Source organism: Nannobrachium achirus, assembly GCF_963921795.1.
Source record: "Nannobrachium achirus genome assembly, chromosome: 3".
Classification (NCBI taxonomy): domain Eukaryota; kingdom Metazoa; phylum Chordata; class Actinopteri; order Myctophiformes; family Myctophidae; genus Nannobrachium; species Nannobrachium achirus.
Genome location: NC_137812.1, coordinates 41,958,990 through 41,973,985, shown reverse-complemented (window position 1 = coordinate 41,973,985; position 14,996 = coordinate 41,958,990). Strand labels below are relative to the sequence as shown.

Genomic DNA, 14,996 nt, shown 5'->3' with positions numbered 1-14,996 from the left:
ATGGAGGTATTTCCCAGCATGTGAATGAGTGCAGGTGTTGTAATAAATTGTCAGGAAAAACAGAACCCATATATGTAGGATACCAGGCCTTCCTGCATCGGAACAAATATATCTTTACAGCAAAACAATGTCTCTTCTTGTCTGGAGATCTGTGATTGACCTTTCAGCACAGAATCTTAATTTAACTCTGAGAATTAAAATTAACCCATTTGTACTTGTACAATGCAGCTCATTAAATCGAGCTCACCGGGTACAATCCAAGCTAAAAGAGCGAAAGACACTAAATTGTGTATTTGTCTGGCCTCACTTAAGCACCCTTGGCACATGGCATGCTGAACTTTGGTGGTTTGGGGCAATAACAGCTGACACACACACACACATTATTTTATTTTTATTTTATTTTAATCAGTGCTGGAATGTTAACACATAATGGCTAAGCTATCAGAGTCCCTTAACCATTAGTCTATGAAGCCACACAGCTATTCCACAACATCTCTACTGTAGCCTACATATTGTATTGTGTTAACCAAACAGTCTATCTTGAGACACTATTTTGCCAGCCAATTTAATGTTCTACAGCATAACATGTTTTCATCAGTGGCCACATTATAGATCCAATCGCACACATGGCTCAATCAGACAAACGACAAACACTGTTTCTTGTTTCCCTTATGTCAAAGGTGTGAGAGGACAGAGACATGGAGAGGGCATTTCAAGTAGAATACCAGTACTCCCCTTGTGATTAGATGATGTCTGAATGTGAATAATTCATGGGAACATTGTTAGAAAAACATCTTTATACAGGTAGCAGTTTGTGACCTCTTTCAGCTGTGACATTTCACAGACAGGGAGTCTGTCTGTCACGTCACACTTTTGCCCTACTCATATCTCCGCCACCGTTGCCCCTATCCATGCCAAACTTTGCACACACACTCCTTGGCTGCCAAACCACAACCTCCACCCCTCATTTCTCACATGGCCCTCTTCTAGCGCCACCATGAGGCAGATTCTTGCAAAACACATTTTTGGACACTGCTCCTACAGATTTTGCCCTAAAATCACACTAAAGTCATGTCATCAACACGGATCTGTCCCATTTCCCATATTCCTTCCTGATTGGCTACAATTGACTTCTAAAGTTTGTGTATGCGACCTGACGGTCGCTTATCTCCCGATTAGGGAGTCTTACTGGTTGATAATTAGACCATGCTGAGAGGTAACAGACTTTTTGACCTTATGGAGGTATTTCCCAGCATGTGAATGAGTGCAGGTGTTGTAATAAATTGTCAGGAAAAACAGAACCCATATATGTAGGATACCAGGCCTTCCTGCATCGGAACAAATATATCTTTACAGCAAAACAATGTCTCTTCTTGTCTGGAGATCTGTGATTGACCTTTCAGCACAGAATCTTAATTTAACTCTGAGAATTAAAATTAACCCATTTGTACTTGTACAATGCAGCTCATTAAATCGAGCTCACCGGGTACAATCCAAGCTAAAAGAGCGAAAGACACTAAATTGTGTATTTGTCTGGCCTCACTTAAGCACCCTTGGCACATGGCATGCTGAACTTTGGTGGTTTGGGGCAATAACAGCTGACACACACACACACATTATTTTATTTTTATTTTATTTTAATCAGTGCTGGAATGTTAACACATAATGGCTAAGCTATCAGAGTCCCTTAACCATTAGTCTATGAAGCCACACAGCTATTCCACAACATCTCTACTGTAGCCTACATATTGTATTGTGTTAACCAAACAGTCTATCTTGAGACACTATTTTGCCAGCCAATTTAATGTTCTACAGCATAACATGTTTTCATCAGTGGCCACATTATAGATCCAATCGCACACATGGCTCAATCAGACAAACGACAAACACTGTTTCTTGTTTCCCTTATGTCAAAGGTGTGAGAGGACAGAGACATGGAGAGGGCATTTCAAGTAGAATACCAGTACTCCCCTTGTGATTAGATGATGTCTGAATGTGAATAATTCATGGGAACATTGTTAGAAAAACATCTTTATACAGGTAGCAGTTTGTGACCTCTTTCAGCTGTGACATTTCACAGACAGGGAGTCTGTCTGTCACGTCACACTTTTGCCCTACTCATATCTCCGCCACCGTTGCCCCTATCCATGCCAAACTTTGCACACACACTCCTTGGCTGCCAAACCACAACCTCCACCCCTCATTTCTCACATGGCCCTCTTCTAGCGCCACCATGAGGCAGATTCTTGCAAAACACATTTTTGGACACTGCTCCTACAGATTTTGCCCTAAAATCACACTAAAGTCATGTCATCAACACGGATCTGTCCCATTTCCCATATTCCTTCCTGATTGGCTACAATTGACTTCTAAAGTTTGTGTATGCGACCTGACGGTCGCTTATCTCCCGATTAGGGAGTCTTACTGGTTGATAATTAGACCATGCTGAGAGGTAACAGACTTTTTGACCTTATGGAGGTATTTCCCAGCATGTGAATGAGTGCAGGTGTTGTAATAAATTGTCAGGAAAAACAGAACCCATATATGTAGGATACCAGGCCTTCCTGCATCGGAACAAATATATCTTTACAGCAAAACAATGTCTCTTCTTGTCTGGAGATCTGTGATTGACCTTTCAGCACAGAATCTTAATTTAACTCTGAGAATTAAAATTAACCCATTTGTACTTGTACAATGCAGCTCATTAAATCGAGCTCACCGGGTACAATCCAAGCTAAAAGAGCGAAAGACACTAAATTGTGTATTTGTCTGGCCTCACTTAAGCACCCTTGGCACATGGCATGCTGAACTTTGGTGGTTTGGGGCAATAACAGCTGACACAAGTTGATTTTTACTTAGAAGTTTCTGTTGTTTTATATAGTTTCTCATAAACCTTTCAAGTAAATATTTCATCTCAACAATTGATCAGTTATAGAGATAGATCTTTCATTCACCAAGACTGTGTATACACATTAACCTTGCACATTTCTGGAGTAATGGCTCACACTCTCTCACGACTCACTTCCACTTGATGTTGTAGCCTGTTTGTAAGCAACAGTATAAATAAAATATATATTTTTCCTTTACCACTTTAGGTTTGGACTTTTCAACATTTGTTTCTTATTATTATTAATGCAAGAACAATGGCTTCTTAAAACAACACATTTTCATCTTAATTTTTTCCTTTGATCTGGTTAAATGATTACTGGTAGGCTAAATGATTACTTCAAAATCTCAAAAGAAACATTATGATGCAGAAGGATTTGTATTATTATTATTATTATATGCCACTTAAATTATGTATGTTTATTCAGCATGTGTAATAGCCAACCTAGTAATATGCGAGCATGACCCAGTACAGTAGGCTACTTACAGTGTTAAGGCCAGTCCACCAATGCAACTCGCTTGCAACTCCTTGCAACAAAACAGTTTTAAGGCCAGTCCACACATGCAACTCCTTGCAACTGCTTGCAACCATTTTCCCCAATGGCAGTTGAAAGAAGTTGCATTGTGGTTTGGGCTTAAGAGCTCACACAGTTCATTATGTTGGCAGACTGTGCACTGCATGGTCAGGTCATTATAATCGGATAGACATCTTAATACAACTAGGGTGAAGTAGGCTAGCTCTTAAGCAAAACCGAAGACAATTTAATTATTTTAAACTTTTCACTTTCACTGTTGTAAATTAAATGATGAAATCCATTTCTGATGACTACGATGTGCACTTGCAGGTGCACTATTGACTACTAGTGCCTAGTAGCCTACTCACTGAGCGGCTATGGGACATTTATATTTTTCCTCATAATGACGGCATATAAGCTAATGACAGCATGAGCTGCTGTCTCTCTGTCTCTGTATATTGGAGACATAGTGGCCTATAATTTTCCAACCCTTTTGCGCGCGCCAAACACCCACATTTCAGCACCACATAGAATGAACAGCGACACACATTCAACTTTCAAAAATGCAGGCAAACGTTCAATCGTCTCACAGGCCAACGAGATAACACACTCCTTATATCAAGGTTTCCATTTCCAGAAATGAAATAAATTCAGATGGAATTCAAATGGTAACTATTTTAAGATAACTTGACAGTCAATAATTGTCTTTATTCTTATCTTTTTTTTCTCTTCGTAGATGACTTATAGGCCTACTGGTAAGTCAGATAAAGATAAAGATAAAACGTATCGTTCTCAATTGAAGTGGATGGGACTGGAGCGTCCACTTAAATACACACACACACACACACGCACACGCACGCGCACGCACGCACGCACGCACGCACGCACGCACGCACGCACGCACGCACGCACGCACGCACACACACACACACAAACACACAAACACACGGGACCCTGAAATTAACTGCTACACACACGGCCACGCACACACACACACACACGCACCACCGCTCACTTCGAACTTGGTTTGATTTTTATCTTTATCTTTATCTTACCTGGTGGGAACGACTCTTAAGTCTTGTAACGAGGCTAATCTTATAGAGGGGCTGGAGGACGCAAGGGAGCTGTGCTCCCTCATTTCTAGATCTACATTGTCTCAAAGTCAATCATGTAAATGTGTTTGTTGCGACCGTAGGTATAGCCGTTAGTTGTGACCATAGGTTGCAAGTTTAGTATGTGAATGGTCACAGCTTTTCTGTATGTACCGTATGTATCTCTGTCTATAACGCCTGACACTGTGGTTCTATGGGTTTGTCGTCACTGTGATGTCAGGGGAACCACTCAACAGAATGGGTTTGCCGCTCTGACATCACGCTCTGGCTTCACTGTGATGTCACACAAACAGAATCCCTTTTATGCCCATTTATGGAGTTCCCTGATGTCATCAATATTAAGCCCATCTAACAGGACTTCATATGGGAATGCCCATATATGGAGGCCACATTGGCCACATACCACACTCAGGGCTCTATTATGATCCAGGTCTTACGCATTATGCCTTAACTCTTTGCCTTTTTTTACTATATAGACATATTTTTTTAATATTTCAAATAGCTGATCTGCAAGCTCACAACGTGCAGATTTGAAGTATTTAAAAATGTTTTTCAAAATAGTAAAAAAAAGGCAAAGAAGTTAAGGCATAAGGCATAAGACCTGGATCATAATAGAGCCCCCAGTGTTGTAGTGCTAAATTTGGAAGTGGGGGGACGCCCCACACACATGCACACGTGTCAATGCGCGTGCATGTGCAAAAACACAACATAGCTCATCAAGCTTAATTAAAGAGTCTCACATGATGTTGTGATTTTTATTTGGACAGAAGAAATGTAATCAATGTAGTCAATATTCTATCATCAATCATTAATGCATTATATACAGTAACAGACAGTGAACTGGTAAACGCATGTTTTGGATAGCACATTAATTCTTAAATGAAATTAAATGAAAAAGATTGGATTAAGTTCCCCTGTTTAGTCATAACACCGTGCACGCTGTGCACGTATTCTGCCGAGCTGCTGCATGGGATGAGCATTACAGTTAACTAGTGGCACAAGTGCGCGTGGAACGCATCTTCCTCTACATTCTTTGTAGTCCTTATAAAGCATTCACTGTAGCTGCGCATTGACATCACGAGTTCACAACAAATAGATAGATTAGCTCTTGAAGTCGCACTACGCAATATTATGCTATTGTTACAAATTTGTTGTTTTTAAATGTAAAACAAAAAGTATTTTTTGGGGGGGGTGAGAGAAGTGTGGGAAGGCCGTTCCCCCGATTTACGATTCTGTCCCTATATTGGTACATAACTCGGACGGCGCTGAGTAGACTCAAGCGGACTTCTCACGCTCGACACGACGACTCGCTCGCATCAGCTCACTCGGCAGTGTCTCCCGTGGCTCAAGTCCGCTTGAGATGGCAGGGCGGGCCTCCGTTGTCTCCACCGAAAACCAGCGCTCTAAATCTCACAGAGCACCCACCCACGCCCCCACCATTGTGTTCAGACCAGTTGGGAAACCCGCACACGTGTCAGTCACTCATGCCTCATGTCACGCTCCATATGGCCCTTTTATGCCCATATATGGAGATCCCTGATGTCATCAATATTAAGCCCATATCTGACCACTGACATGAAGTGACCATGATACTGACATGATACTGATGTGTTTGTGAAATGGCCCACTAAGATGTGTGTGTGCATGCGTGTTTCCTCAATGAAAGTCAATCCAAATGAACACACTGAAATGATGTTAATAAACACACTGAAAGCAGATTCTGCCAATATGCAACATAACAAAACCAAACAGCATTAATCATGCAGCTGACAGTGTTATATCTATGCATTTTAAGTGTAATATGAATCTTTGGTCATTGTCCTGAAGCCTCAACAGCCACCAAGGTGGAATTGTGTGTATCTGGAGAGTGGCCGTAGTGCTGACCTTCCCTCTCTGCTACCACATCACCGTCTGCTTTGTGGCTTGGCCTCAACCTGTGAAAGACTCTGTCATGTTGGTGATCACATGCATCATACATACACCACGCAAAATGTTTGACCATCATTGATTTGTCTTCATTCTTCCCCTCCTCCTGATGTCTTCCTTTTCATACAGGCTGCTTCAAAGGCAGCAGAGGGGAACCTTTGGAGTATCCCCAAATTGGTGGGTGATATTCCGAAACCAAGTGTATATATCACAGTAAATCAAGTGTCCCAGATGCTTGGCACAGATAGACAATGTACAGAAAGATATAAAAACATTTATTGAATCCTGATGAAGACATGTTAAGGTGGAAATGTCACAAAAATAATAATAATATCTCTCTCTCTCTCTCTCTCTCTATATATATATATATATATATATATATATATATATATATATATATATTTGTAAGGGTGCAAACAGTGTGTGGGTGTATTTTGTCTTTCATTAAATATCTGAATGGAACATACAACATTTTGTTAACATTGGGAGTATAATGGAAATACCCAGATATGTGAATCCTGAGGGAGACCATGTAAAAGAAAAGATGGGCAAGCATGGTGTGTCCGTACTGCCCCCGTGTGGCATAGCTTCAGAGTCCTTTCTAAGCTTTCTACAGTATATGACCACAGGAACTCTTCGGTATGCACACATTTTGAGGGGAGATGTAATGTTGCTTGTCTTACACATTAACATATTCTGATAGTAACATGATATTGACCATGATACTAACATGATATGATACTAACATGATGTCATGGTCAGTAGGTGTAACCAGCGTAAGTGATATGGAAATAATATGGTCAGTTGAGTCTTCTTTTATATTCTTCACAAGTGGGCGAGTGCATCTATAGGGGTACACTAAGAGAGAATGGTACAGGCAGGGATAACCATTTGTGGTGCCAGGGGCATTTCTTTTCAAATTAGCCTGCATTTTTATTTCTACATTTATTCCTTTATTTATTTTTCAATATGGCACTCTCTGGCCCTCCATAAAATGCATGGACTTGACACGTCTATTGAAAATGATCAAAATGTTAATCGTCAATTCAATCAATTATGGTAATAGTTCATCGATGAAATACTCAAATAATTTAAAGACACACTCATTGGTATATGATTCTGAAGTTTACAGTTAAGCAGAAAACTTGTAAAAACACTGATTAATCTCAAAGTGAGCTTTTTTAAATTTATTTCACAATTGGACTAATCTGAAGTCTTTATTACACACTCACCTGAGCCTCCGAAGGCTATGCAAATACAGTAAAGATACACTCATGAATCATCACAATCCACATACAACTGAAAATATAAAAAAGCACAAGCAAAAAGCTAAAGCATAACAATAAAAAAGCTCACATTTTAAATGTTCACATTCCATAATCAACACTATTCTAAGCAAGACAGACAGTTTTCCTACAATTTCCCTCGAGGTCTACAGATTGATATATGAATTAAAATGTGAACTATTGTTTTTAGCTGTTTTATTATATTTTTTCATGGTATGCTGCTGGATCTGACACCAAAGGGATCAGCCATCTATAGGACGGTCTGTCTGAATGTACACACGTACATAAATACAGGATACATGTCATGCATATATGTGTATATGTATGTGTCCCTAAAATTATGTGTGTCCGTCCATCCACCTGTCAGCTAATCTCAAAAATCATTACACTACACTGCACCACAATTCTTGCACGCTGCCAGTAAAAGCCAAGGAGGTCAATATCTGAATATTTGTCACTTTTGTGAGTGTGTGAATATGTTTTCACATTTTGCCAATTCATAATCAGAAGTACTGTGCCTCGTATAGGCCAGCCTACATAGTCATAAGTCAACATAAACAGCTAAACATTAACAGCAATCAAATATGAAAATGTGAAGACAATAAAACATGTAATCTTGTGCCATTCATTTGAGGACTCCCAGTTGCCCTGCATTCAATTCTCTTCCTTAGCAATGTTAACAATGCGAGGTCCCTCCCACTACTTTCAACAAAAAACTTTCCAAGGAGTTTCTTTTTTCTTCTTTGGTATAAAAACTGTGATGTACAAAAGCCAAGGCACATCCTGCAGGAAGTTCTGGAGATTGAACTTAGATGCCTGTGTCTTTCAAACAGTGCTCCTGTGTGCCGTGGCAGTTCCCATAGTGAGGGGAAATGACATATTTTACTGTCATCAATCGTATAACAGTATTTTTATGATGTTTTAGGATTATTATTATTATTATTTTTTGTATAATAAGCCTGTTTTATGATATACAGTATTACAGTTAGATCCTTTTATTTTGTGACACAGTACAGACCTATATGTTTTTTTATATCATAGTATGGGACTTTTTAGATGACAAAGTATGAACTTGAAGTATTGTGATTGTTATTAACACCAGCATACAGTATGTATAAAATATGAGCTAAGTTTAATACAAATTGGGGAGAAAATATTAACTGCATTTCAGTTGGTTTGGAGATTATAACTACTTCATATGGTTGAAGGCACAAAATTCTGTCAGTTATTAAGTACCAATGAAATCATCAATGGGGATTTCAAGTCAATATAAACTACAGTTTTTCTCTCCCTGGAATATTAGTATGCATAAAAAAAGAAGAAAAGAAAAACAGCAATATTGAAATGTTGTTTGAATAATCAAACCTGCCTATACCGATGATGTCATTGGTATGCAGGATTCTAAACTTTCCACAGTCCTAGTCTGAGATGCAGAGCAGGGACGTGCTGGCCATTGGGAAAAGCAGGACAACTCCCGAACGGCTGGTTCATTCCCGGCCGGTCCAGGCTGGCCATTAGGAAAAAAATACAAATAAAATGTCGGCCTTTGTTCCATTTTGGGGGTTGGGCGGCCAACAAAGTCAATCGTCACTGTTGGGCAGTATCCTTGTATCTCCAAGTTTCAAATTTGTAAATTGAAAAAAGTAAAGCCCTGCTTCATCATACAAGGCCGTCGCACAAAAGTAGTGAGGTGCGAGGCGTTGTGTGCTTGTAGATCGGCTGTTTTCACTAGTTTTTAAATCATTTTTAAAATGATAAATACAAAACAAACGATTTTGGACATCCGACCCGACAACGACGAAATATAACTCATGTAATTGGCCCACTGGCTTGTCACTTTGTCACAAATCTTTGAGTAACAGCAGAGCTATAGAGAGAGATCTCTCTCTATAGCACACAATGAGGGCCTCTCCAACTCTTTTTCCTGGGCTGAATCAGGGGCCCAGCATGTCCCTGATGCAGAGTGAATAGAGAGATACTTATCGCCACATACTGGTACAAGGCCCTCAACAACCAGGCACATTTTGTCCAACTTACAACCAACCGCGACGCGAGTCACACTTGAAAATGAATTCCATTCATGTCCCGGACCCTTTTATGCCCATACAGGACAGCTTTCCATTGATTTTAATTATTTAATTAAAAACATTTTTTAAGCAATCTATACTTTTATACAGATAGGTTTCAATTAATGTATTTTAAAATTTACTTTTTAAATGTTGTTTTTAATTAAATTATTACAATCAATGAAAAGCTGCGCTGTAAATATTTTGACAATGTCACTTACTCCCTTTGCACTCCAAGCCCTTGATATTGAGATCCCTGATGTCATCAATATTAAGCCCATATCTGGGAATGCCCATATATTTATTTTTTTCTTTAGCGTGTAATGGCACCTAATTGCTTAAATTCAGCATACCGGTATGTTTGTATTAGCTGCCTGCTGTTGTTCCCTTGCTTTGCTGTCTTTGATTTGAACGGTTTTATTTGATGAATTGCTTGGCTTTCTTTTTTTTTTCTTTCTCTCTGCTTGTATTGTTTGTGTTTTTACCTGTAGACTTTGGTTCAGCTCGACTGTTTATAAACGTGCTATATAAATAAAGTTTGATTTGATTTGATTTGATTTGATATATGAACATGTTGTGTCAGTCTCTGTTGTTTCAGTGTGACCTCACCCTTAGGGCGTCTTACAGGTAATGTGCATTAGTGAGGACCAAATATATGAAGATGAGGTTTTAAAATGGGTGATAACAATTAGAGAGTTGACGAGAGTTGATTATTGATCTTCAGCAGGCAAACAAAAGAAGAGAAACTGACATAAGCACCATCACAACACTGCCCAGATACTGGGTGGAGATGCCAGCTAGAGTGGAGGGATCAGCTTTAGCGGTCGAGGCATCAGGAGACCTATAGACACAAAGACATGTGGGTGACAGACAGACAGACAGACAGACAGACAGACAGACAGACAGACAGACAGACAGACAGACAGACAGACAGACAGACAGACAGAGACAGAGAGAGACACACCGCAAAAGATGCATTATTCATACTGTAATTCATATGTGTATAACATTTAAAAAAAAGGTTAAGTAATACAGTAGGCCTAGAGTAATTGAGCATAACACTGGATTTTAAAAAGCAATGCTCTGTATGCCTTACCCAGTCCCAGGGAATAGATAGCAGTTGTTGTTGCTGGAAAAGCTTGAATGTTTCAGAATTATGTTTGTGTACGCCTCATCATCCTTTTTGATTTCCTTTACCGCCTCCACCTTAAACACTTCAACGGGGGATAAGAGCATCTCAAGCTCCCAATTTCCTTGATCACATTTGGTGTCCTTCAGGTTGAGAATCAAGCAGGAGGTTATACTAAATAAGACTTGATCATCGAACTCTTCAAGTGAATCTGTATCAGGTACAACTTCGAGGAACATCCCAAACCTAATCTCTGTGTCTGGTTGCACTTTGTATTTGCCTTTGTCTGCTAAAAGGTACACAGTCTTATTCTGACAGTTCCCTTTATTCAGCAGCTTCATGGAATCCATAAGTAGGAAGTGGAGGGACTTGAATTGAAACTCGCTGTCGTAGACACTAGTGTTCCCACCCAGAGATTCAACAGCAGCATTAAATTCTTTGCGGAAATCGTTAGCCCCATTTTGATATGCCAAGATTGCAGTAGTGTGCTCCATTACTCCCCCAGGGATCAGTGTTGTACATTTCTTGTTTGCATTCCAGGCTGCCTTGAATCTTTCACTGCTAAGCAGCTCCTCCTCCAATAAACCCGACTTGACCTTCTCTAGGACCTGGTCACGGCACCCATCGTACTGGTCATCCACTGCATCTGGAGCCATGTCCAGCACTTTTAGTCCAGTCACTACAGCCATCTGTAATTCATTGTTGCATTTTTAATTTTAATTAGCCAGTCCCCTGTTGACCACTAGGGCAGTGGTTCTCAACCTTTTCAGGCAGTGACCCCCCAAATAATCATATTTTAATTTGGGACCCCCCCACCCTGACGAGCACTAAAGGTTGAGGCATAACATCTTTGTATAACACGGTTCTATTGTGAAAATAGCAGATCTACATGCTCACAACGCCTCACGTTGCGAGGCGTTGTGAGCATGTAGATCGGCTATTTTCACAATTTCTCTCTTTAATATTTGACAATTTGGCCAATGTTTAACTTGTCATTTTAGAGGTATTAAAAAGTCCTTAAATTGTCACTTTAGAAATGTGATATCCTCAATACAAGTAAACGTTATGTTGGCTTGTTTACTGTTGAGAGAGAAAACAATGTTTCACACTAAGTTAATCATCTGGGGACCACTCACAATACCCGACCCACAGGTTGAGAACCACTGCACTAGGGAACTGTTAAATAAAGCACAGGCAGTACACACACACACACACACACACACACACACACACACACACACACACACACACACACACACACACACACACACACACACACACACACACACACACACACACACACACACATACATTTGAAACATACATGCGTAATAGAAACTTACCTCGTAATAAATAGCTGTAATAACCACAGCAAGGAGACTTCCTCTCATGTGCCCCATTTTGGGTGTTGCCCTCGTACGTTATTGAAGTCACTGCAGTAGATCACATTAAAACATTGTGGGAACATGTTCTGTGATGACACATTCATTTGACATCATGCCCAAATAGTTGTCTAGATTCAAATCGTTCAGAAAAACAGCCAAAACATAGCTTTAGTCAGTGATGGAAAAAGTACTCACATGAAATGTATCAATACTGCAGTAAAAGGTATCGGCATCAAAAATATACTTAAAGTACCGAAGGTAAAAGTACTCATTGTGCAGAATATGCCATTTCAGAAGTTCAAAATGTATACGAAAATCTTTAGAAAATAGACGATCTACAAGCTCACAATTCGTCTCATCGTGTTGCATTGTGAACTAAGATCTGCTATTTTCAAATGGACAAAATATAGGCCTATATACTGCTGAAGTGGTTAGTGTGTTTTGTAATAATAATCAAAATCTACAAAGTAACTGGTAACTAAGGTTTTCATATAATTGTAGAGGTGTAAGGTTGCACCCACACCAAAGTACCTATGAGGGTGCCAATGCATTTCTTTCAATGAGAATGGAGTGGTTTCATGCCTTGGCGGAAGGTGGAATCCACTCTCATAGGTACTTTGGTGTGGGTGCAGCCTAAAAGTACAATATTTCCCTTTGAGATGTAGTGGAGTAGAAGTAAAAGTACTGAAAATTGGAAATACTCCAGTAAATACCTAAAAAATGTACTTAGAAATACAGTATGTCAGTAATTTATGTACTTAGTTACTTTACACCACTGGTTTTAGTTAACTAAAATCAAAATAACCCTGCACCGCAGTACACACAAATGGGTTTGAACATCAGAAGGTCCATTGTGTGGCTGAAGCCAATCTGCAGCATTTCCATGACATAATACAGACCCCCCACCTCCACTGAATCACATAAACACAAACAGCCCAAACAAAAAGAACAGTAAATCAATTTGACATCAGGAGCACATACCTTTTCTTTTAGATAATTCCTTTTAGAGAGCCAAACATGGGAGGAAAGTTGAAACGACAAGTCTTAGCACAATAGACTGCCCCGTTGTGATTCTCTTATGGGAGGAGGCCACTTACTATCTATCGTCAGCAACTCCTTTTCCTTCCCAGGAAAAGGAAGTAACAATTGGCATTTGGCCCTGGGGTCTTGTGTGTTTTCTTCTCCCATTGGCACAGCTCGTTATTGGCTGGAGCTGTACAGTTATGCCCGGCATTACCCATACCACAGTAACCACACAAACAGTGCAGACATTTTTTTACCACACTTGAATCTGTACCCAAGTTTTATTATTCACTGACCAAGGAAACAGTACACAATGCCTGTAAGCGTTCCATTTTTTTTCCAGTGCATTGGCGGGTGTAGAATTGGATAAAGCCATTGGCTTTCCAGTGAAGGTTTTAGGGGATTTTCATATGCATTATATGCAGCTAAATACTTTCCATCAGACAGGCAGAGGTTAATGTTCTAAGAAAAAAGGGAAGTCTTACTAAGACTTCCCTTAAGTGGGGTAAAAAACAAAAGGCTACAATGTTCTCTGAATCTGTCTAAACATCAACACATGACATGTATATAAAATAGGCCTACAATAATTAGCTCTCAGTCCACACTCTTTATAAGTAAGGTTGGCATACCTGAGGAGGACAATAGCTGGAGGGTCACAATCAGAGATCCCCTTCTGAATTACGTCTATGTACTACGGTATTATCCCTTTAAAAGCCTTCCCCTGCTATATTAGGAAGCATTTTCCATTCTTTTCTTTTTTTAAGTCAGCATTTGGTTTTCAGCAGATTTATTGCATGCTCTCCCACGTCTCTCCCACATTCCTGAACGTATTCCTCATCTCTCTTTGATTGTGAAACATCATTTCCATTCCAGAGCGGGGACGTGCAGAGAATGTTAGAGAGGCAGGGGCCGAAACTTCTAAAGGGGCCTCTTGGTGGAAATATCAAAAATAGTGAGCTTGGAAGTCAGCTATTTTCAGTCCTTGATACCACACAACTAAGCATAATCAAGTCAATACTGGAGATGTGGTGTAACGGCATGGATTTCTACACAGAGAGGGAACATGATAATTATGCGGCATTCAAGTTCAGGAGAGTTTGGACAAGGAAATTCTCTTGAATGCCGCCTTCAGGTATGGCATGGAAAGAGGGGCATTTGCATTTCTTTCACCACAGTAAAACTGCATTCATGGTCTGGAGAGGGCACTTTTTACAGACGGATAAAAGGACAGAGGCTCAAGCCCCCTTTGATGTCTATGTGTTCACATGCCTGTTGCAGAGTCTCCTCAAACCTCAATGCACACATACAGTTTTGGTTGTACAGTTTTGCTTACCACAACAACAAGTAGCCTAAGAAAATTGACAATGAAGATTTTTTTCCCCTGACAATACACAGGCCTGCCTCTTTTATTTAAGTTAGCTAGCTGTATAGCTGAGACTTTTGCTCCATGCGCGCACTCGCACACGCACACAATAAATAAGATTGCGGCATACAATATACACTGCAGTATATACAAAAATATATACATTTCTTATAAATCATTGTACCCAAATAGACTAGCTTTTCAAGTTGTTTTGCACTTACTGTAGGCCTACCTTTCTTTTAATGAGCAGACAGTGGAGTGGGATTGCATGGTTGGTTTGGCCCTCATTGTTCAGAATTCCACAG

At 39.9% G+C, this 14,996-nt stretch overlaps 1 protein-coding gene across 1 annotated transcript; it reads right to left on the bottom strand.

Moving 5' to 3' along the window:
• Positions 1-7,726: 7,726 nt before the first annotated feature.
• LOC308281405 (ecto-ADP-ribosyltransferase 5) lies at positions 7,727-13,370 on the bottom strand. Its single transcript, XM_080721574.1, has 4 exons — positions 13,287-13,370; positions 12,264-12,353; positions 10,888-11,609; positions 7,727-10,632 (listed from the first exon to the last, which is right to left on the bottom strand). The coding sequence occupies exons 2-4, from the start codon at positions 12,318-12,320 to the stop codon at positions 10,512-10,514; spliced, it is 900 nt and encodes a 299-aa protein (XP_080577700.1). The 5' UTR covers positions 12,321-12,353; positions 13,287-13,370; the 3' UTR covers positions 7,727-10,511.
• Positions 13,371-14,996: the final 1,626 nt, after the last annotated feature.